The sequence below is a fragment of the Enoplosus armatus genome, chromosome 22, assembly GCF_043641665.1.
Source record: "Enoplosus armatus isolate fEnoArm2 chromosome 22, fEnoArm2.hap1, whole genome shotgun sequence".
Taxonomy (NCBI): domain Eukaryota; kingdom Metazoa; phylum Chordata; class Actinopteri; order Centrarchiformes; family Enoplosidae; genus Enoplosus; species Enoplosus armatus.
In genome coordinates, this window is record NC_092201.1 from 175,457 (window position 1) to 200,309 (window position 24,853).

The 24,853-nt window shown below is 42.7% G+C and overlaps 1 protein-coding gene across 1 annotated transcript; it reads right to left on the minus strand.

The window, feature by feature from the left end:
- Positions 1-407: 407 nt before the first annotated feature.
- LOC139304763 (protein-methionine sulfoxide oxidase mical3b-like) lies at positions 408-24,057 on the minus strand. The gene is made up of 33 exons (XM_070928623.1): positions 23,794-24,057; positions 23,353-23,560; positions 23,157-23,273; positions 22,411-22,512; positions 21,323-21,478; positions 21,087-21,187; positions 20,711-20,968; positions 20,263-20,378; positions 19,908-20,034; positions 19,693-19,786; positions 19,449-19,596; positions 18,625-18,821; positions 18,309-18,409; positions 17,441-17,503; positions 16,710-16,889; positions 16,397-16,489; positions 16,052-16,138; positions 15,265-15,348; positions 13,551-13,710; positions 12,104-12,183; positions 11,710-11,782; positions 11,392-11,560; positions 10,851-11,023; positions 7,239-7,883; positions 7,069-7,157; positions 6,244-6,321; positions 5,459-5,509; positions 5,099-5,344; positions 4,487-4,580; positions 3,804-3,854; positions 3,228-3,327; positions 3,037-3,110; positions 408-2,105 (listed from the first exon to the last, which is right to left on the minus strand). The coding sequence occupies exons 1-33, from the start codon at positions 24,055-24,057 to the stop codon at positions 1,921-1,923; spliced, it is 4,764 nt and encodes a 1,587-aa protein (XP_070784724.1). The 3' UTR covers positions 408-1,920.
- Between the last annotated feature and the right edge of the window lie 796 nt (positions 24,058-24,853).

Here is a 24,853-nt window from a genome sequence, read left to right on the forward strand (position 1 = left end):
GGTGTCGCTAACTTCACGTTTCTGACTATGGAGCTGCCAATTACCAAAGTCCGCTTCTCAGCGGGGGTGTCGCGTGGTTGGTGGTGAACCGTGGGCTTCAGCTGAGGGCTATGCTTCCTCCTGACAGTCACCCAGCCTCCCTGGTTTCCCGGCTGCTCGGGAGCTGCCGGGGGACGGCTAGTAGGAGCTACACTGGGTCGGTCCGCACCGGCTGCTGGGGGCTGGCTGACTACAGCCGTCTCCATGGTGCGGAGCCTAGCCTTCAGCACGCTAAATAAACTACATTTATTACATTTACCATTATCGCTAAAGGAGGCGGGGGAATAACTAAACATCTGACACACCGAGCAGGAGAGTGAGAAGAACTATTGTACAAAATAATATGTATAAAACACAATAACCGGAAATCAGACGTAAATCCTTTATTAAGATATAAGTTAGTTAAAAGGCTGTTGTTCAGTGCAGTTAAAGTTACATTAATAACCATCCGCACATCACAGTCACATGACTTTAAACAGGACCAACAGGTTTACATAAATAGAATTAATAAACACTTATTGATCAGATGATCAGTGAAATAAGGCTGACAGGTGAAGTTTGGTGAAACTGATCAACAGCTGATGATGTTGGCACGATAATCAAAATGTCAAAATGACTATAATAGCCTGCTAAACACTGAATCTCCATTTGATACTAAACATCTCATTCTTTCATTAAACATGCAGCTGAAAATATCAACACAACCATCAGCTGAGGGGTGGACTAAAGCCTGGTCACCACACACAGCTAGTTTACTCATTGTCCTTGTGTGCAGAACCACTTCTGTAAAGTCTTTTGTACTTCACCACACTGACGGACTGATATAGAGATACTGTATACCATGACGTAGTGCTAACTGGGGGCTCATCCCTATGTTCCCAGAGTCCTATGTTCCTAGGGTCCTTTGTTCCCAGGGTCCTAGGGTCCTATGTTCCCAGGGTCCTATGTTCCCAGGGTCCTTTGTTCCCAGGGTCCTATGTTCCCAGGGTCCTATGTTCCCAGGGTCCTTTGTTCCCAGGGTCCTAGGGTCCTATGTTCCCAGGGTCCTATGTTCCCAGGGTCCTATCGTCCTAATCGCTAATTTGGCAGGCTATTGTGGCAGGCTAGCACTAGCATGTTTCCAGCTAGCTAGCATTTTACAGGTTAGCTGGGCAGCTTCAATAACTCGCCAAGTAACGTCACATGCACAACTTAATGTGTTGTTTGATTAACAGACAAGTTATTTGTTCCAATGTAGGTGACTGACTGTAACAGAGCAGCACCCCCTGGTGGCTGTTGGATCTACTGGCTGTCAGTACAAATAGTTATAAACATAATTTAGTTTTATTCAAACGAAAGAAAACTAAACTTTTTAAGTTGTGGTTTATACTTGATATTGATGATGATTATCATGGGGGTGCCCTGGTAGCGCACCTGGTAGACCGCGTACCATAAAACAAAAATGATAATAATGAAACAGGCCTTTTTTTTAGCCCATTCCCTCTTAAATGGATCTTCACTGAGAGCCTTGTGGCTCATGATCACATAAATACTCGACATTGATGGAGCATTCCACTGATCTTAAGAACAAAGCTTCACATTGTGGTCCTGACAGCTGTCTGATGTTGGCTCATGAAGGCAGCAATACGAGACCTTCTTTGTACCTGAGACAGCAAGGTTTGAATTTTAGATCTGGGTTACTTTTCAGAAAACTAATTTATGTATGTCTGGTTTGGGTTTTCCACAAATCCACTTCAGATCGGGTCCAAAAACTCACAGAACAGCTGTTAAAATATTTTTTCTACTTTTCATGGAATCACAAAAACATTAAATGGTTTTGATATAAATATTTGCATTGATAAAGTCAGACTTGTAGTTATTATGACATCACTGCAGACCAGTTCAAGTCCAGCTGAGTCCCAGTCCTCGAGTCATCATGACCTCCTCCAGGTCCTGGTCTTCCTGGCGTTCCTGCAGTCTTTGTTCCTCCAGCAGAGACACCAGAGAGTCTCTCTGCTCCACCACCTCCAACATCTCCTCTAGGATCAGACGCTCCTCTAGCAGCTCCCAGTCCTCCTTCAGGTGATCTGCACACAAACAGGACAGACCAGACACATAGACAGAGCACACAGCATTAATATGCACTATACTATTTCACTAAGTATCAAATATTTATTAAGTGAAATATTCAAACCACAGAATGTGTTTTGTCTGCATTACTCCATAAGATGGAAATATTAGTGTTCAGTGTGTGAATACAGGTGGTCTTCTATTTATATAACGCCAAATCACAACAAAAGTCATCTCATGACACTTTACAAATAGAGCAGGTCTAGACCGACTCTTTATAGTGTTATTACAGAGACCCAACAGTTCCCACCATGAGCAAGCACTTTGGCGACAGTGGCAAGGAAAAACTTCCTTTTAAGAGGCAGAAACCTCGAGCAGAACCAGACTGTAGGTGGGGGGGGGGGGTATCTGCTTTGACCGGTTGGGTTTGAGAGAGAGAGAGAGAGAGAGAGAGAGAGGGGGAGAGACAGAGAGAGAGAGAAAGACGTAGAGACACAGACAGACGGACAGGCAGAAATGTATGGCAGCAGTAGCCATAGCAGCTATAATCATAATAATAATGGAAATATGACTGATAATAGCAGTTACAGCTGTAATAGTAACAGAACTACAACTAAACATAACAACTGTAGTGATGAGAGTCAGGCAGGCCCATGGCGGCAGCAGCCAGGCGTACCAGGACCACGATCCACAGGAACCTGCGAGACGACAAAGCTAAGCTTTTAAAGGAGCTTTCAACCGCATCTCATAGTCAGGTTGAAAGAGTAAAGAAGCCTCCATCTCTGTATGTCTAGTGGAGGTCAGTATGTGTAGTGTAGTATGGAATAGTATCATTTAAACCTGTTTCTAACACTGTGATGTTTCCATGATTACAGCATCGTGTGTTTCATTTGTTTTTTTCCTGATGACAGCTTGAGGATTTAAATCAGAAACAGTAACTGATGTTACCATCCACTGCCATCCGCTCTCTGAGCTCCTGCTGCAGTCGACTCTGTCGGTCCTCCAACTCCAATTCCCGAGCACTGAAACACAGCAGAGACTCTGAAAACCAGGTCCAGACAGTCCTGAATCATCTTAATAAACCTGAACCTGCTGAATAAACCTTAACCTGCTGCTGGATTTAACAGTCAGATACTCACAATATCATGAGTTCAGATTCATATCGAACAAGCGAGTTCTTCTGCTGGACTAACTGGAACCACTGCTGCATCAGAGCTGGATTATCCAGTTTACCCAATCCTATAGAGAGAGAGACTGGTTATCCAGTATATACATAGTATAATATAGTATAGTATAGTATTTAGTTGTGTAGCATAGTATAGTTTACCATACTATAGTATGTCTAGTGGAGGTCAGTATGTGTAGTATAGTATGGACTAGTATCATTTAATATAGTATAGTACTATACTGCTACATGGCGCCAGTGTAGTATAAATATATATAGTATATTATAGTATCATTCATACCAGGGCCATTGAGAATTTTGGATTGCGATTGGCTGGAAGGTGTGGACCAATTTTTAGTAACCAGACACCTGCGACTCAGGTGTTTGATTTGTGTGTCAAACAACAAGTTAGTCTTCAAACAACCAGTTAGTCTTCAAAACAACTTGGTTAGTCTTTAAACAACCAGTTAGTCAGACTACTTTAGTTTACTATAGTAAACTACTACTGTTACTTTAATATACTATAGTAAATGCAGTACATTGAGCTAACCTCCCAGGTGAAGCTCGATGTCTTGGCCGTCGTTGTCGTCTCCCCAATAATCTGACAAACACAGGTGAGTTCAGTCAAATCATTCTTTACTTTATTCTCAGAAACAAAAGGCTGATTGGTCACATGATGCAGTCACCTGTACTGACAGCTCCAGTTTACCTGCTGTAGTTTTCTTCTAAATTTAGTTGAAATGGAGAAAGACTTAAGTATTTCAAAAACTAGTTTGACATCTACATATTTTAGGTTAATATTTAAATAAAATGTCACAATAATGGTGTTATAGTTAAATTTTATTATAGTAGTAGTATTCACAACATTCTTTACTTGTTTTTAATGAATGTTGTGAATCAACCATGAATCCCAAATATTTGAACTCTACCTTAAGGTTTGACACCCAATCTGTCCTTTGTGTCATAAACATACATTCCAGCTTATTTTTTTACATTAATATATAGACTGCTGTTTATTTTTTGCATGTAGAGAGAAGAAAGTGTCATCAGCATACACCTGGGAGATAACTGATGTATAAACTAAACAGCAATGGGCCCAATATGGACCCCTGTGGGACCCCAACTTTATAATCTGGTTCTTTTTAGGTAGAGTTACAAACCAACACACTGTTCTCAATTTCATAAATAAGCTTTCATATATATATATGTGTGTGTGTGTGTGTGTGTTTTTACCTGCTTCTCCTCTCAGAGCTTTCTCCACCATCACTCCTCTCTCCTCCAGCTGTCTCTGTTTCTCCTCCACCTGCTGCAGCTGTCTCTGGATCATCTGAAATAAACAGTCAGATAAGTATTACAGTATTTAGTGGGGAAACTTCAGTCTCCACCTTAGAAACAGTAAAATCCTGACTGAAGGTCCAGTTTTTAAAAGAAGCTTTCAACCACATCTCATAGTCTTCAAAACAGCATATCACAGAAACTGATGACAAGACAATTTCACAACATGACGAAAACAAGTGCAAAGACAACGGAAATTAGGAACAGAAATCAGGTAATATTAGGAACAAAGAAAAATTAAATACATTTTTTAAAACTCTTCTTGCCTCTTACTGTAGCACCTGAAGAAGTTCATATTTGAGAAAATAAGAGAAATTAACAAATGTCTTAAATAAGTGAAATGTGTACACACCTGTTTATGTGTAGGGAGATCATTTACTTTAAAATGACTCTCTGACAGCTGAGGCTCAAACCCCTGGACTTGAACCTGGACCTCCTCCATGAGTCTCTGTCACCAGGTGGACCTGGTCTTTAACCCTGACTGTGTCTGTTGTCCTCAGATAAACTCACCTGAGCTTTGTGGAGTCTCTTCAGTTGTTCCTGTTTGGCCTTTCTTCTCGCAGCTCTCTGAACTCGTCGGGTGATTTTGGCATCCAGGTCTTCGTCTTTGTCCTCTCGTCCCCTCTGGAACATGGTCTCCTTCACGCTCAGACTAGACGGTTCCTTCGGCTGGACAAGGACCCCTACCACCTCTGTGGGACAAGAGGACCGTCCCTCAAAGTCCTGAAGGGGAACTCTGTCCTTCAGAGAGTGTCTCTGAAACAATACAAACAACAGTGTTAATACATTACAAGTCTTCCAGAGAGTCTGACAGGACTGTCGATTATGAGACCACCACTTTAAACCAGAATCATGACAATGTGTCTGTACCTTGATGGCATATGCTCGTTTAAAAGCCAGAGCATGAGGAACATACGCATGCTGAGAGACACGAAGGACAAAATCAGTCAAACTGAGTTCAAGCAACATCAGGTCTCAACAAACACAGTACGAAAACATTCTGACATTTCCTGTCAGTTGTCACAAGTCCATGTCAAGTCTCAAGTAAGTCAAAACGAGTGTGAAGTCAGTCTAGAAAATGCCGAATCAAGTCTCAAGTCAGCTGAGACAAGATCAAGTCAGTCAGTACAAGTTTAGACTGGTCTTGACTGACTTGAGACAAATTCAAATCAGTCGAGACAAGTCCAAGTCAGTTGAGAAAAGTCTATGCTGAGTCTTAAGTCAGTTCAGTCAAACTCTCAAGTCAAGTCTCAGGTTGGTTGAGACAAGTCCAAGTCAAGTGGGAAGTCTTTCGTGTCTCAGAGTGCTGACTTTTAAATTAAAGGACATTTGAACATTTTGCTTTTAAAACTATTTATTGATTATCCTTTCAATGCAGAGAACGGATATTCAAATATGATATTAATAATATTATTATAATATATTAAAGTTCACAGGGATCAAAACATGTCAAGTCTCTCAGCAGTCAAGTCCAAGTCCTTTGTGATTTAAGTCTGCATCGAGTTCAGGGCTCCAGTCTGCAGCTGTGTTTCAGTAGGAAAATGCAAACAAAGACAATCGTTCAGTCTCTATTTGACTAATATAAAACTCTGAGCCACAGTCACAGAACTTAAAACACACATTTTCTACAGAACACAGTTTCCTGAATCTAGCACAGCTGATACCTCTTGGTTCTCCTCTTTTATTGTGACTCTCTGAATTTCAGACGTGAGGTCAAACAGCTCCAAATGCAGCTACAAACATCAGAAGAACAAGACAGTTAACCTGAGAACCTCTACAGGCGGGTTTCACATTGATTGAGACTTTTAGTCTTAAATCCAGTTATTAGTCTGATCCCTTAACTTGCATGTAAAACCCAACTGCATCTAAGTGGAGCCAATAATACTGCTGAACATAAAACAGACTGGAACAGTGGGTGGGATTATCTGGTACAGATCATATCTTGAAGGCATAAATCTGAGAGGAAGTTCAAATCCAATCAGTATCAACTGGATAACATCCACTTTTACTCCAGTCATTATTAACCCTGACTGTTTACCAGTCGTCTTAGAACTGGGTTTCAAACAACCACAACAAAACTGTAATCTCACTGAAGCATTACAACTCTAAATAATACGCATTTAGTGCATTTATCACCTGATCGCCCCCGGCATCTTCATTGGGCTTTAAATGTAACACAAACACTGGAAGCTTCAAACACTGTTTACCCCAAACTGTCTTGTAACTTGTAAATGAGATGTTGGGAACTGAGCTTGAATCATGGATGTATTATAAGAACTGGATACCGGACCCAAATGATGGCGCCTATTCAATCCAATAAGAATTGCTTGTCTGGCGCATATGCCAACACAGTTTCTATCTTGCGGCCCACTGAAAATGTGCAGAAGTGTTTCTTCCGCCATTTGAACCTTTAACCTTTTGGTTTATTGTTGATGAAGTCACTGTTGGTGGTGTTGAGAGCTGCTGTGTTTGAGTCTTACATTATTTCTGGGTTTCAGTGAACATCTCTGCAGCAGAGCCAACGAGTCCAGATCCGATTCTTCTGTCAGACTCAGACCTTGTCCCACATCTAAAGACACAGGAAGTACAATTATTACCTCATCACTGTGACCTCACTCTGTCTATATGTGTTTCTTAATTACATCATCACCTATAGCTCTCCTCTGATTGGCTGTGTCTTTCTTCACCCTCTCGGGAGGTAAAGTACCGCCCCACTTCTTCTTCTTCTCCTTCCTGTTTCCAGAGAACACCGACCTCCACAGGCCTCTGGCCCCGCCCCCTTCCACCTGTTCAGGGGACAGAGCCTCTCTGAGCCCCTTCAGTTGGAAGAGAAGAGCCCCACCCCCACCCTGCAATGGGGGGAGGCTGTGGGCTCCTCTATGTCTCCTCCTCCTCACCCCCTCTGACTCCGCCCCCTCCTCCTCTGGCCCCACCCCTCTCTCCTGCAGCAGGAGGGGCTTTTTTGGCGGCAGTTCTGGGCTGATGTCAACAAACGAGCCCCGCCCTCGAGCTGATTGTCGGGGGGCTTGTCTCTGAGCGTCCATGGCCATGACGGATGTGTTCTTTGTGGGCGGAGCTGTGTCTCTGTCGTCATCGGGGGCGGAGTCAGGCGTGGAGATGAAGGAGGCGGTGGAGGGCGTGTTGCCAGGGGGTGGAGTCTCAGATGGAGGTGTGGAGGACAGGATGCAGGGCAGCGGGCTGGAGGTGGAGTCAGGCCCCACCGGTGTGTCACAGTGTGTGATGTCACTTCCTGCTGCTGAGGAGACGCCCTGAGGGATGAGAGAAAACTCATCCTCTGAGGGGGAGAGAGGGGGAGAGAGGGAGGAAAGAAATGATAGAAAGAAAGAAAAAAGAAAGAGGAGTGAAGAGTCAGTTCAGGATGGGAGAGACAATGTAGATCCGGAAACTTATAAATATAATAAAGATAACACAAAACTTCAAGATGACATAAAACAACTGTATTAAACTACTGGCTAATCAGCAGCTGGTTAAAATAATATTCATGTTGTTAAATTGATCACATGACAGCACAGAAAGCAGCTTCATGCTATGTATTAATGCAGTGAAGTTTAAAGGCTAAATTTCATGTTTTTATGAATGTAGTCTGGTTAGTTTGGATTCTACCTGTCTCCTCCTCTAACAGGAGCCACAGGCCCGAGTGCCGCTCCATGTCCCAGGGGCTGTACTCCCCCTCTACCAGCAGGGGGAGACACACAACACAACACGTTACAACAAGCACACACACACACAAAACATGTTACAACAAGCACACACACACACACACACACACACACACACACAAAACACGTTACAACAAGCACACACACACACACACACACACACACACACACACAAAACACGTTACAACACGCACACACACAACACGTTACAACAAGCACATACACACACACAAAACATGTTACAACATGCACACAACACGTTACAACACACACACACACAAAACATGTTACAACATGCACACAACACGTTACAACACACACACACACACAAAACATGTTACAACATGCACATACACAAAACACGTTACAACACACACACAAAATGCGTTACAACACGCTACAACACACACAACACGTTACAACACACACACACACACAACACGTTACAAGCACACACTGTGTGTGCAGCATGTTACAACACACACACACACACACACAACACGCTACAACACACACAACATGTCACAACACGTTACAACACACACACAGACACACAAAACATGTTACAACACACACAACACGTTACAACAAGCACACACACACAAAACATGTTACAACAAGCACACACACACACACACACACACACACACACACACACACAAAACAGGTTACAAGCACACACACACAAAATGCGTTACAACACGCTACAACACACACAACACGTTACAACACACACACACACAAAATGCGTTACAACACGCTACAACACACACAACACGTTACAACACGCTACAACACACACAACACGTTACAACACACACTGTGTGTGCAGCATGTTACAACACACAAAATGCGTTACAACACGCTACAACACACACAACACGTTACAACACACACAACACGTTACAACAAGCACACACACACAAAACATGTTACAACACACACAACACATTCCAAAACACACACACACAAAACGTTACAACAAGCACACACACACACAAAACACGTTACAACATGCTACAACACACACAACACGTTACAACACACACACACACACACACACACAACACGTTACAACAAGCACACGCACACAAAACATGTTACAACAAGCACACACACACACACACACACACACACACAAAACACGTTACAACACGCACACACAAAATGCGTTACAACACGCTACAACACACACAACACATTACAACACACACACACACACACACACAAAACGTTACAACAAGCACACACACACACAAAACACGTTACAACACGCTACAACACACACAACACGTTACAACACGCACACACACACACACAACACGTTACAACAAGCACACACACACACGAAACATGTTACAACACGCACACACACACACAAAACACGTTACAACACACACACAAACACACACACACACACACACACACACAAAGCATGTTACAACACACACACAAAACACGTTACAACACACAGCACGCTACAACACAGACACACAACACGTTACAAGCACACACTGTGTGTGCAGCATGTTACAACACACACACACACACAACACACTACAACACACACAACATGTCACAACACGTTACAACACACACACAGACACACAAAACATGTTACAACACACAACAACACACACACAAAATGCGTTACAACACGCTACAACACACACAACACGTTACAACACACACACACAACACGTTACAACAAGCACACACACACACAAAACACGTTACAAGCACACACACACAAAATGCGTTACAACACGCTACAACACACACAACACGTTACAACACACACACACACAAAATGCGTTACAACACACACAACACGTTACAACACACACACACACACACAACACGTTACAAGCACACACTGTGTGTGCAGCATGTTACAACACACACACACACACAACACACACAACATGTCACAACATGTTACAACACACACACAGACACACAAAACATGTTACAACACACAACACGCTACAACACACACAAAATGCGTTACAACACGCTACAACACACACAACACGTTACAACACACACAACACGTTACAACACACACACACAACACGTTACAACAAGCACACACACACAAAACATGTTACAACAAGCACACACAGCGACACACACACACACTCACAAAACACGTTACAACACGTTACAACACGCTACAACACACACAACACATTACAACACACACACACACACACACACACACACAAAACGTTACAACAAGCACACACACACACAAAACACGTTACAACATGCTACAACACACACAACACGTTACAACACACAGACACACACACACACACACACACACACACACACACAACACGTTACAACAAGCACACACACACACAAAACATGTTACAACAAGCACACACACACACACACACACACACAAAACACGTTACAACACGCACACACAAAATGCGTTACAACACGCTACAACACATTACAACACACAGCACGCTACAACACAGACACACACACACACACACACACACACACACACACACACACACACACACACACACACACAAGCAGAGGATTCAACAGAACTACAGACTCACCGTCACTGGACTCCACCTCACTGCCTCCCTCCTCTTCTTCCTCCTCCACCTCCTCGTCTCTCAGGTGGAGATGCAAAGTCTCCTTCCATGAAGTTCTGGCCTCCTGTGAAGTCACTCGATGTCGGCCGCTGCCCTCCTCTTCCTCCTCCTCTTCCTCCATCTCCGACTCTGAACTGAAAACACAAACAGTTTGAGTGTGAGGAAGGAGGAGATCACAGATGTATGGAGGAATACTGCCAGCACAACACATACACCTAGTTTAGTATGTTGCGATTTTTTCAAATCATAATTGTGACGTAAAAGGTCATAGATTCAGCTTAAAAATTTAGTTTCTATTTAAAACTCTGAATTCTGATTAAATTTTTAACTTAAAAACAATCACTTTTGACTTTTAGTATCTCGTCATTTTAACTTCAAAAGTCATAATAGTGACTTTATATTCTGTCTTCTCATGATTATTTTTGAATATCTCCAACCTTTCATGTACTATTATCTTTTCTTGGCGTTAACGGCCTTCCATACAGAGTAGACTGACCTGAACCTGTGGTTCATTTCCTCGTCCAGGCTCAGGTTGAACCGGTTCAGCATCTCCTCTGAGACCTCCTCGAGCTCCTCGGGCTCCTCCAGCAGCTCCGTCTCCACCTTCATAGAGCTCCGGCGGTAGTTTTCCAGCTCGATCCTCTCGGGCGTCGCCACCATCACAGAAACAACTGCAAACACACCAACACAGCCGCACACACACACAGACACACACAGAAACACACACACACTAAAGCCCACATTGATTCCAGTTTAAGGAGCATGCTCAGTGTGAACAGGTATGAAGACTGAAAGGACGACGCAGGTGAAGTGAACTCACCTGAGGAGCGACGACGGCCAGCAGAAACCAGAGAGTCTGCAGAGGAGAGTGATGGAGCTGAGCCCAGAGACGCCTGTGGAGAAAACAAACACACTGAATGTTACATTTACGGTTTACAGCAATACCTGTTAAAATAATCCATTACAAGTGAAACTACTACATTCAAAACTAAAGTACTCATTACTTGCCACAATATCATATTATTATTATTATCATTATAGTATAATTTTACCATCAGGTACTTTAACAGTAATAATCTGCAAAGTAACTGTTAAATAAATGTAGTGAGGTAAAAAGTACATGTAGAAGTATGAAGTAACATAAAAGGGACATATGTAAAGTACAAGTACATAAGTAAATATTTGTAGTTCTTCGTATTTGAATATTTTCTTACTGTGGATGCTGATTGGTCAGTTGAAGTCGGTCTCTGTTTCACAGTCGGAGCGTCGAAGTGATGAAGACAGAAAAACCTCGCTGACACACGAGAAACACAGACTTCATGTTTTTATACCAACGTTCAAACCGACTCCCGCCTCACACTTCAAACTCTGGTCATGTGACCGCACCGCTCTGATTGGCTGCTGAGTTTTAATCAAACAAACAGGAGTTCTTGTATTTTCTGAGGCTCAAACACACAATATGAGCTTTATGGGATAAAAATACACACTGAGATAAACAGCCACTGAGATGTGTGGAGGCGCCGCTCGAGGCTCTAACTGTTAATGTTCACACACACACACACACACACACACACACACTGAGGTCACATGACAGCAGCATGTGGTCCATCAGTGATCACTGATGACAGGTTATCTGACAGGTGGTCACATCAACATCAGTCTGACAGCTGATCCAGGACCAGGACCAAAAGCAGAGAACATGTTACACCTGTTTCTCTCTTTCTATTGGTCAGTTGAACTATTAACGTTCGCTTCATATCTTTACATGCAATTCAGAGTATGAATATTTTTATTCCAGTGTTGTAAACCTGAAGGTGCTCGTCCCACATGGACTGACTACACGCCTCAAACATGATAGAAACTGAGCACATGAAATATTCTCATACAAACATGTTCTATAATCTGTAATCATCAGATCAGAGTTTCACTCCTGATAAAGAAGATAAACAAAAAATATTAAGCATGTCAGTCTCAACATGATCCAGGTTTCCCGTTCTCTGAGTGAAGAGTCCAGTTTCCACAGACAGGAAGTCAGATCCTAACTGACCTCTAACCTCTGACCTCTGCTCAGGTTAGTTTAGTCTGTGTACATGTGTACATGGTCTAAACTGTGTATATATATGGAATACTGCAGTAATCTGAGGTTTAGAGCTCTGTTAAATATCTCATTTAACACAGCTGTGTACATAAAGAAGCTTTATGGAGTGAACGTATGAACAGAGAGCAGTCATGAGTTCACTGATCCTCAGGCTGTTCAGACTTAAAGGAACGACTGACAGAAAGAACAAACGATTAGCAAAGAATGTAAACTGTGACAGGTCACATGACTTTGATGACAGTAAAGCCTCCAGAATAAAAGTGAGAGAGAAAGACATAAGTTGAACTCTTGTTTGTCCACGTGAGCACCTTTAGGTTCATAACATGTGGGTCATGTGACCGCACCTGGTAGCTGATGAGTTCATGTGAAACACATTTGACCTCCTGTCTCCTGATTGGTTGTTGTTGGTCTGTAGGTTGTGCTGATCCTATTTTTGTGAGACTGTTGAGGCAGTAAACACCTGAAACACCTGAAACTATCTTTGCATTCAACACTACAAAGTCTCTCACAGCTGTTTGACTTGATAATGATGATGATGATGATGATAATGTGGAAACACTCACCTCTGTGCTGGTCGAAGGCGTATGAAGCCAGTCTCAGTGTGCTGCTGCAGTGGAAACACTGGAAACAGCTACGATGGAAGAATAAACCTTCTGCACTCAAACGCTCCATCAGATAAACTTTCTTCTGACAGAAGAAACAGACGTCACTGCAGCCTGAGGACTGAGGAGAGACAGGTGCTGAGCAGACAGACAGACTGCTGTATTGATAATCGAGTTATTGATCATCTGGTGTATTTCCAGAATCAGTTACAGATTTAACATCACTTCCTTAAATCAACATCAGCACCTTTTTTCAGTTCCAAACATAAAACACATAACAATGTGTTTTATTTGTTTAAACTGTTTTATGTTATTTTATTGTATGTTATTCTCCATCCATCCATTTCCCTCTGCTTATCTGAAGCTGGGTCACGGTGGCAGCAGGCTCCCCCAGTTTTCCAGTTCCTCCTGGGGTATCCTGAGGCTGAGGCCGCTGTCCGAGAGGTCTCGTTACCAGCTCTGGAAAAAATTCTCATGCATCCCGGGTGAGGTTGGGGACATGGAATCCGAGTGGGCCATGTTCAAAGCCTCTATTGTGGAGGTGGCTGCTAGGAGGAGCTGTTGTCGCGGCAACCTAAGAAGGAGGCCCTCAAGCTGAAGAAGGCCTGTCGGACTTGGTTGGCCCAGGGGTCTCCTGAAGCAGCAGGTACCAGGAGGCCAGAGGGGCTGCGGCTTCAGTGATTGCCGAAGCAATGATGGGGGTCATGAGAGTTTGCTCATCCAGTCTACATGTGTTTTGTGGACTTGGAGAAGGCGTACGACTGTGTCCCCTGGGAGCCCTGTGGGGGGTACTGCCGGAGTATGGGGTACCTTTACTATGAACCATCCGGTCCTTGTGGGGAACTCAGAATTGCGTCTCTGCTGTTTGCAGATGATGTGGTTCTGTTGGCTTCATCAGACTGACCTAGACTGAGCTAGTAGGCACGTTCCAGCACTCACCTGTGGTCATGAGCTTTAGGTAGTGACCGAAAGAATGAGATTGCAGATACAAGCAACCCAAGTGAGTTTCCTCCGCAGGGTGTCTGGGCTCAGTCATAGAGACCAGGTGAGGGGCTCAAACATCCAGAGGGAGCTCGCAGTAGAGCTGCTGCTCCTTTGCATTGAAAGGTGGTTTAGGCAGTTGAGGTGGTTTGGGCATCTGATCAGGATCCTTCTGGACTCCTTCCTTTGGAGGCTTTCTGGGCACGTCCAACTGGACGTTGGACGCTGGATGTGTGTTTAATGGTGGTGAAGATTTTGTTTTTTCTTTGTAAAACAATTTGCAACTTTGTTTTGAAAGGTCATATATAAATTAAGTTTATGATTATTATTATTATTATTATTATCATTTCCATTTTCTTTATATTTCTATTTCACTACATTTATTTGACAGCTGTAGTTACACTGCATATTTTACAAAACAGAATCACTGTAAAATATGATCAACAAAAATTTAATAATATAAGAATAATTTCAGAAAGTCTTATTTTGTTGTAAGAACCTGTTTTTAGAAACCGTCTGTATTTATTCTTGTTTCGAACTACAGAACATCTTTACTGCAGTCACAGTAATTTTCATTTGCTTTAACAAAATACATTTTTAGGACTCAGTTATATATCATTTATTTAATAAAACACCACCATCTGCAGAACAAGTACTTTTAGATCTTTAAAAGATGAACCAATCAGATTCTTACCAAACTCACTGCCTCCTGACTCTGAATCCGATTTGTTATCTGCTCAGCCAATGAGCTCACTCCACCAGTGTACATCTGCAGACACTGTGATCAGACAGAGAAAGACAGGTTACAGAGAATCATGGGAAATTGAGTTCTTCACTACTAACAGAACAGTCACAGTTTCATGTTAAAGTAATGAGGTTTTCATATTTTGCTGTTGAGCTCAGAAGTGGAAACTAAATGATAACCCTGAAATAACACATATAGAGGACGCAGATAGAGGGCAAAATAGAAAACGAAAACAGAGGACAAAGACAGAGAACAAAGATAGAGGACGAAGATAGAGAATGAAAATAGAGGACGAAGATAGAGGACGAAAATAGAGGATGAAGATAGAGGACGCAGATAAAGGACGCAGACAGAGGACGCAAAGCTTCAGTTTGTTTGTTTGAGCTGCAGATAGAAACTACTCATGTGAGTCACAGTGAGGACACTTTGTTATTGATCTGCAGATGCATCACATGGAGCAACGTGTCGAACCCTGCAGAAACATCAAGTCCTGAAGAATTGACGACTGCAGAGGAAACAACTGCTGATTCTTAATTTCAGGAATCTTTTAAACACACACTAAGTTTATGAACTATATATATATCTATACATATACAACATGTATATATCACATGATATATACAACACATATATATGTATATATAATATTCAGGCTCTGTTGGGTCTCAGTGATTCTACGTCACATTCACACTAAACACACCACCGCAGATACCCAGAATGCACTGCAGCTCAGTACCTGCTCCTCCCCGCTGAGGACAGACTGAGACTTGATCTTCTCTTTGAACCGAAAACTCATCTGTTCCTGTTGAAGAGTTCGTTTCCTCTGGTGAGGCGTTTCCACGAAGACAAACAGGAGGACAGACTGATGTTTAATTGAATTGAATCAAACAACAGATAAAAGTGATGTAAGGTTGATCTGTGAACCAACAAACGTGAGCTGCTCTTCACTTTATGCAGTTTAGTTTTAATCTTCCTTTATTGTTTCTGTGAATTTCCTTGAAGGGAAACTACATGTTGTTAATCTGCTGGGAACTAAACTGAAACACTGAGAGTTCTGTTTCTACTGACTGCCAGTCTTTACCGGTCTCCATGACGACACGTGAAGCGGAGCTGGGGCCGGCTGACAGTCTGGAGACTGTGAGGGGGGAGGAGAGCTGGACCACCGCTCCCCCTGCTGGTCGACATATGGAGTCACATACAGTGTTATTATTAATTCTTATTATTATTAATACTTCTGCTGCTTTAAAGGAGCTGAACAGAGCACAACAGTGATCTGAATCACATGTTCCACTTAGTGTCGAGTGACTTCCATCAGTTTGATCTGATGAACAGGAAGTGAAATATTATTTATCATGAATCAGGAACTTGTCTGTATGAGGTAATTCTGATCTCACCTGTCGACGTAAAGCTGCAGCAGCAGCAGAAGAAGAAGAGGAAGTCCTGCAGGAAGTCGAGCTCTCGTCCAGCTTCGCCTGCAGCTGATTGGCCATCAGACGCACTCTGGATGGACAAGACCCGCCCATAAACGCCTCATCATACACCTGGCTGTCGATGTCACCGTTCAGGTCACATAACTGGAAACAAAAACTTTATTTAAACAGGAAACATGGAGCGACCAGCTGATTGACGTCGAGTTATTATATGATATAAATATAAAAGCTGAATATTTACCTGAATATGTTTAATAAATAAATATCTTTTAATTTCATCATGTCGTTCATTTACATCGTTTAGAACAAATCATCCAGTTTAAGGTTGAAGAGTTCATCTCATTGCTGCAAATGTTTTGTTTTTTAATTCATTTAAAAGTCTTTTTTTTGGTTTTCATTCATTTAATATTTTTTTCCATCTTGTCAAGGGTTAGGTTAGGGTTAGACTTTAGTCATATGAATAAAATCCTGGTGGAAACACTGAATCTTTTCTAGACCTTCTGAGGAGCTTAAGAGAGAAACGGTCTTGGTAAATGGTCTTCACTTATATATAGCGCTTTATCAGGTCACGTTCAAACATTCACACACCGATGGTGACCAAGCTGCCATGCACGGTGCAAGGTTGTCTCCATCTGGAGCAACTTGACAACATGACATGCTGTCCCTTTCTGTTCTTGTGAAGTGTAAACACTGACCTCCTGCTGCTCTCGACACAGTCCACTGGTCTTCCTCCTTTTACCCCGAGCCTCTTTCTGCTCCTGTAGAGACACTGAGCTATTGAAGCATTTTTAAACCTGGGCCCTATTTTTACAAATTTTGGTGTCTAAGTGACTAATAGTTACCAAAAGTTTTGGAACTAGTCCAGTAGATCACCTCAGCCAGCAGCCGTGAACGGGCTGGGATGGCTGCAAAGTGATCCTTGTGGGCAACTGCACCTGTCAAAGTACGTCCACTAAAAGTGTTTCTGCCAGAGACTCACACTGTTATTCTAAGTGTCTGACAGCATTATGGAGAGGGTCCATACAGAGAGAGACCTTTGAGTTAAGTATGATCCTTTTAGTTTAACCAGAAACAGAAGTCTCGCTCTGAAATCTCGTGAGAGGTGAGTTATTGCAGGAAGGCAACTGTGTTTCTGGTTACTGGACCAATTCCAAAACTTTGGGTAAATATTACTCATTTAGACACCAAAATGTGTAGAAATAGTGCCCAGGTTTAAAAATACTGGAGTTTCCCTTTAACAGCTCAAAGTGTGGATCACAAACATCATATACCATAAAGACAGAACACACTCCATAACCGCTTCTCATTATGCATACATACATTTATATGTATTTACTACATTACCGCACAACATTTCTATGTTTATTATTACATTATTTATTTTATATAGTATATTTTATTCCAATATTTTAACTTCTGCACGTCTTAGAATATAATTTGTTTTAATTTTCTTTTGAGCACTGTAAGAGCCTGAGAACAAGTGTTCTCAACGACTGTTTCACTGTAATTTCTGTGCATATGACAAAGACCTTGAACTTGAGAATTATTAAGAGCTGCAGGAACCTTTGGGTTTCTCTTTCTGGATGGACTGAGTCCCAGTCTGCTGAGGAGGGAGGCCGGAGTGATGAGAGCTGACCTCAGGTCAGAACTCTGACTCAGACAACCTGAAACAAAAGACGTCACAGAGATAAATGATCAGATCATCGTATCATAATGTCAGATTATCATGTTCATGTGTTAACTTTAAACAGCTGTCTGTCTGTAGTGAGAACTAACTCACGAAATGTTTTAGAACTCATAAAGTCTTTTGTCTTCATTTGTCTTTTTCTTTGGTTTAAGAAAATGTGTCTTGTTCTGTGTTATTTCAGAGGAGTCTCACCAACAGAGGGCGGCGTGTCTTTGAGCAGCTGGTAGAACTGACTCAGGTACATCACCATAGACAGAGAGTCCGGTTCTCCTACAGATGACATTTCTTCCACCGTCATCAGAGGAGAAATCCCAAACTCTCGTTCAGCCACGTTGAAGCCGAGACGAGTGTTTTCTTCCACCGACGACTCATCCAGAGATTCAAAGTCACTGAGGAAGAAGATAAGAAGACAAGAAGTCAGGAAGACAGGAAAACAAGAAGTCAGGGAGTCAGAGAGACAGGAACACAAGAAGTCTGGAAGTCAGGAAGACAAGAAGACAAGGAGTCAGGAAGACAAGAAGTCAGGAAGACAAGAAGACAGGAAGTCAGGGAGTCAGGGAGTCCGGAACACATGAAGTCTGGAAGTCAGGAAGACAAGAAGACAAGGAGTCAGGAAGACAAGAAGTCAGGAAGATAAGAAGAGAAGAAGACAAGAAGACAGGAAGTCAGGGAGTCAGGGAGTCCGGAACACATGAAGTCTGGAAGTCAGGAAGACAAGAAGACAAGGAGTCAGGAAGATGAGAAGTCAGGAAGTCAGGAAGTCAGGAAGTCAGGAAGACAAGAAGACAAGAAGACAAGAAGACAAGAAGTCCGGGAGTCAGGGAGACAGGAACACATGAAGTCTGGAAGTCAGGAAGACAAGAAGACAAGGAGTCAGGAAGACAGGAAGACAAGAAGACAAGAAGTCAGGAAGACAGGAAGTCAAATATTGACTTCATATAAAATGTGTCCTGTATCAGTTCTGGCATTTGAATATTTTTGTTATCTTATAATCAGCTGATTATTGTCAGTTTTACATCAGATCAGGTCGATATCGATGAATCAGGGCGCAGAGAGCAAGGCCACTCTTCCAGGAAGTAGTCAGGTCGCTAACGGCAACGCCACGGTAACCACAAGTCTGCTCCTGACACCAAATCAACAGTTTGTTGGACTGAGAGATTGAACCTATCAGAGAGGACGAGACATGCAACCAATCACATCGCAGATAATTAAACTAAACTGTGAGTCTTAACATTTCACTGGAAGATGAACTGAACTCACCCTGTCTGATGAATCTCGGTGACGGCAGACGGATGACGTCACCACAGTCTGTGTTAAGCCCCGCTTCCTCTCCTGTGTCCACCAGGTGTCTCACCTAAAGGAAAAAAGTCTACTTGTTTCTGTTGTGCCATTGGTCGGCTGTGTGTTAACCTCATTTTATCAAATCAGAGAGAGTGTGTGTGTGTGTGTGTGTGTGTGTGTGTGTGTGTGTGTACCTGAGCAGGTGTGATGAGCAGACGGTTGATGTTCAGGTATCTTGTTGTTGGATCGACTGTAAACAGACTGAAGTTCTTCTGCAGATTCTCTGGAGTCGTCTGAGGGAGGAGACGGTACGCACTCTCTCTGAGAGACAGACAGGAGGGAGAAAGACAGACAGAAGACAAAGAGACAGACGCATGTTGTCAGGATAACATGTCATTTTCAGGTGTGTATATATTATTATTGTATATTAATATATATATATATATATATATATATATATATATATATATATATATATATATATATATATATATATATATTGTTGTGTATTAATATACTATTATTGTATATCATATTATATATATTGACCTGTCTGCCAGGACGTCTAGAGGAGCTCCTCCTTGAGCCCAACTTCGGATCATCCAGGCTGAATCAAGAGCTGCCAGAAACCCTCGAGCTATTCCTGTTCCCATTGGCCAGAAGGGCTGAGGACAGATAGGAAGACAGACAGAAAGACAGACATCATCATGATCTGATTCAGGAGGATTAATGTCTCTTTAATATTGATAATTGATACATGTTTATTTATTTTATTAATGATGTTTCTTCAAATGATGTTTCCTCTTCTGTGGTTTCTGTTTTTACTGAACTTTCAATAAAGGACAATGAACACTGAACTTTAACCTGTCTGTCTCTCAACCTGTCTCACTTCCAGCAAGCCTGTCTCACCCCCAGCAGACACCTGCCTCACCCCCAGCATACACCTGCCTCACCCCCAGCATACACCTGCCTCACCTCCAGCAGACACCTGCCTCACCTCCAGCAGACTATCTCCCACCAGTGTGAGCAGCAGCTGGTGTCCGTGGCATTGGCGAACCATGGCAGCGTTCTCGGATGCATACATGCAGGTGAAGTCAAACATGGCGACGTCCGGCTGACCGTAGTGATTGATGGCGAAGTCCAGAGATGGCAGCTGATGATTGGTGGAGAAGTCGGCTGCCTCGCGGGCGTACGCCTGCAATGCATTCTGATCCATGTTCCCCCGAGAGAGAAGCTGCGCAGTGTCTGCAAAGTCCTGATGGAGGAAGAACGTTTCTATTATCTCTGGGGTGTTTTTGGGGTGTTTTGACTCGGCTTGTCTCGTCTGGCCAGTACTGTGTTGTTCAAGTGTGTATCCAGGTGTGTAATCTCACCTGTATAATGACTCCTTTCTCCAACAGACTCTGTTTTTTTGCCGTCATCACAAAGTAGTGAGTGTCATCTTTGTAGTACACAATGTTCTCCAGATCAATCCCTGAAAGATTCAGATGTCAGAACATGGTGAGGTCAAATGTTCCACTTTATGAAGAATAACAGTCTCATAATGACTTTTATTAAATTTCTGGTCATCAGCACATTAAACCAGATATGATTTGATCAATGTTCATACCAGTTTCCTGTCGCAGTTCCTGGAAGAACCTCTGGTTGAAGATGAAAGCCACTCCGCTGATCTCCTCCACTTTGGCCTCAGCTGTGGTGTTTCTGTTTTTAAAGTTTGCTGTGATGGCGATGGCCAACTTCCCCCTGAACTCTTTACGCCTGAAACCTGTTCAAACAGTTAAAGAGAGATTAGAGCCACTGTCAATCAAAACAATCAAAGATTTTAAGAATGAAAAAGCAGCTTGTCAGGCTCAGCTCTACATCGTCAGACTGGGCTGTATTCTGGGCATGTGAGCATGCTGAAATGCTAATGCTAGCATGTGAGAACACTGGTTAGCATTCATTTTAAATTACAACGGAGTCTGACTGAAATTCAGACTCAGTTGCACTTTGTAGTCTGTACTTCACTTCAGTCTGAAGGAGAAGTCAGACACGGCTCTCAAGTCCTCATTCAATTTTCATCAGTCTAAGCTGGCCTTGATGTATTCAGGCTGAGCTAAATACATGTTAACATGTTTACTGATATCTGCCGTTTAAGATGTAGCTCACATTTAGCATGTTAGCAAGCTGACACAAATCACTGAACTTCCATGTGATGGAGGACTCAGTCTCAGTGTGTTGGACTCTGCTGTACTTTTTAGGCTGTACTTTACTTTAGTCTGAAGAAAATCTCAGATTTAGTTTAGTCAAATTTAGCTCTGCATTTTCAGACTTGACTCAACTTGAATCAGACTCATCTGTCTTTTTAATCGGTACTTTACTTTGAGTCAAAAGGAGGACTCAGCTGTACACTGTCAAACTTAGATCACCTGTCATCAAACTAAACTGGAGATTTGTCAAACTCAGCTGTACTTTACTTAATTACCTACTCTACCTTTTATAGAGGACTCAGCTCCACACTGCCAGAATTTAACTTTGATCAGTCTGAGCTGGACTTGGTCAGACACAGCTAAACATAGGCTCAGCTGTACTCTGGCCAGTCTGAAGGGGGAGCTGGCCGTCAGACAGCAGTTGAGTCTTTCTTAGTCTTTCTAGAGTCTCTTAATCTTAGTCTTAGTCTTTCATCAGACTAAGCTGGACTTCAGACTGTCGAAGTACCTGGAAGTGTATTCCTGCGTCCATCTGCTCCGATGATGACATCAAACTCCAGCTGATTAAGAGAGTGAGACTTTGGACTCACCTCCATCCTCCAGCCCACCTCTGCCCAGGTAGACAGGTGCACAGGTAGACAAGTGCACAGAACAAAGATAGATCATTAGTAAGCTTGGACTCACACTTACTTACTTCCACTTCCACAGACACTTCTATACTTATACTACTATTCTATATCAGCTGACACTTGAGTCTTATTCTTCAACTGACAGTTCGACAACTTTCAGATCTTACACTTCAACTGATCTCAAAAGACTACAAGAGAACTAAGTAACTGCTGACAGTGTGTACCAACTGACACTGTGCACACACTTGGACTGTCTTCGGTGGTTCCACTTCGCTGAAATGTCCACTTCTTTTCCACTTATACATAAACGGACACTTCACCTGCCTTCATCTCTTGCTGTTCAGCTGACACTTTAACTGCGGTAACCACTTCTACGTCACCTGACATCTCAGCTGCTTTCATCTCATAAGGTGCTTTCAGGCAGAACAGTTACCGCTGTGTTTCCGTTGTTTTCAATGGAAACGCCAGTGATTACATTTACATCACATTACAGACTCGTAAAACATTTGATTTGATTGACTTGACTTGAAGTAATCAAGTAATTGAATGCACATCAATTTCCTTCAGAAAAGTGTTAATCAATCATAGAAACCAGCCTATTTATTAAAATAACTCCAGTTCTCACTGTGTCTGTGCTGATCTTCTGGCGGCTCCACCAGGTTTTTATACTCGACATTGACATGGACTTCGACCCCCAGCAGTAAGGCGACCTTTAGCAGGACCAGCTGCAGCTGACGGATACCTACAGACAGGAAAGAGGTGGTGCTGATTGGAGGATCCAGCTGTTCTGATCAGACAGGAGTAATGGATCACAGACTCACTGATGTGGTCAATGGAGCCTGCGCAGAACTTTCCATAAAACTTTTTGGCCCCGAGGCCCCGCAGGTCATGGATGGTGAAGGGCCACAGGTGGAGCACGTTGTTCCTGGAGAAGGAGTCTCTCTTCTCCAGCAGCACCACTCGAGCTCCCATGAAACTCAGCTCCACCGCCGTCCTCAGACCACAGGGCCCAGCCCCAATGATCACACACTGACCAATCAGAGAGAGAGAGAAGACACACCTTAAACAGCTTCTGTTTACATTTGTTTTATATTGACAGTCAATGTGACAATTAGCCTTGAAAGAGTAACTTAGCAGCAGGCTTATAAAGCTGTGTTTCAATGACACCTATAACCACACCCAACAGTGACATCACAGTGTACGACACACCGTGGAGTACATAAAAACATCACTGCAAGACTACATTTAGATAAAGAGCATACCGTGGTGTTTTCGCAGACTAGGGCCCTCTGGTACTCCTGCTGACTGGCCCTTCGGTCCAGTTTGGCCCACAGAGCATTGGCCCTCCAGTAGTTGAGTCGGTGTTTGATTTGTCGGTACAGCGGCCTCTCTGTGGCGCTCTGGTCCAGCTGCAGATGTTCACACAGCTGGTTGAAGGACCAAAGCGCTGCCCTGCAGGTCGACGCAGACACAAAGTCATCAAAAAGCTCCTGAGCTCGGCATTCTGGGTACGACTCGTCTCCCATGGCGACCCCGGAGGCTGCAGGGCACCATGGGAAGGGTGTCACCTGCTGATGATGTCACTGACAGACTCCAGCTCGGCTTGTGACGTCTGAGAGAAGATTCACCCTGAAACACAAATATTGAACACATTTAGACATTTTGGCTTCTGAGCCCTAAAATTAAGTCATGTCTAAAATGATTCTTAATTAAAAAGTGCTGCTGAAGTAAAGTAGCTAACTAGTAAAAATAACTATGTTACTCATGTGCTGAATGTTTACTGTTGTTTGGATGATTCAGGCTAGAATATAGTTTGATCATACAGGTTTTATTTTATTTCCGCTGGTCTGTAATCAGTGTTGGTTCATTAGGTAATTTTCAAGTTTTAATGGATTTATAAACTGAAACTTGAACCCACTTCTGAGGTACTTCTGTGGTACTTTTTACTGCTCGACATTTACTTTCTTTTCAGATTAAGATTCTACATTAAACAACATATAGTGCACAGTTAACAATTGAACTACCCAACAGTATAAAGTAGTTCAAATGTAGCTCCATGTTGACATTAAAATGCTGCTTTCACAATATTCCAGTAATATATATAATATATATGTGACACTCTGATTGGGTCTCTAACAGTGTGACAGGGAGTGAAGCTGCTGGATGAAGTCCAGACGTCCTGCTGAGAAGGCAGGAAAGACTTCAGCATGGAGACAGACTCACTGCTGATACTGTGTCAATCACTTCTGTCCACAGCGACATTGATTTTTGTGTTGAGTCTTGTACTTCAAAAGAAATATGAAGTACTTTTACTTTTTGTTA

What these genes read in the sequence shown, in the direction of transcription:
- LOC139304763 (XM_070928623.1), bottom strand. Translation starts at nt 24,057, where the DNA reads ATGGGAGACGAGTCGTACCCAGAATGCCGAGCTCAGGAGCTTTTTGAT. An exon ending in GTCAGGAGGCAGTGAGTTTG is followed by an intron (nt 13,711 to 15,264) that starts GTAAGAATCTGA and finishes GTCTCTCCTCAG; the next exon opens with TCCTCAGGCTGCAGTGACGT. An exon ending in CTGACCAATCAGCATCCACA is followed by an intron (nt 11,783 to 12,103) that starts GTAAGAAAATAT and finishes TTTTCTCCACAG; the next exon opens with GCGTCTCTGGGCTCAGCTCC.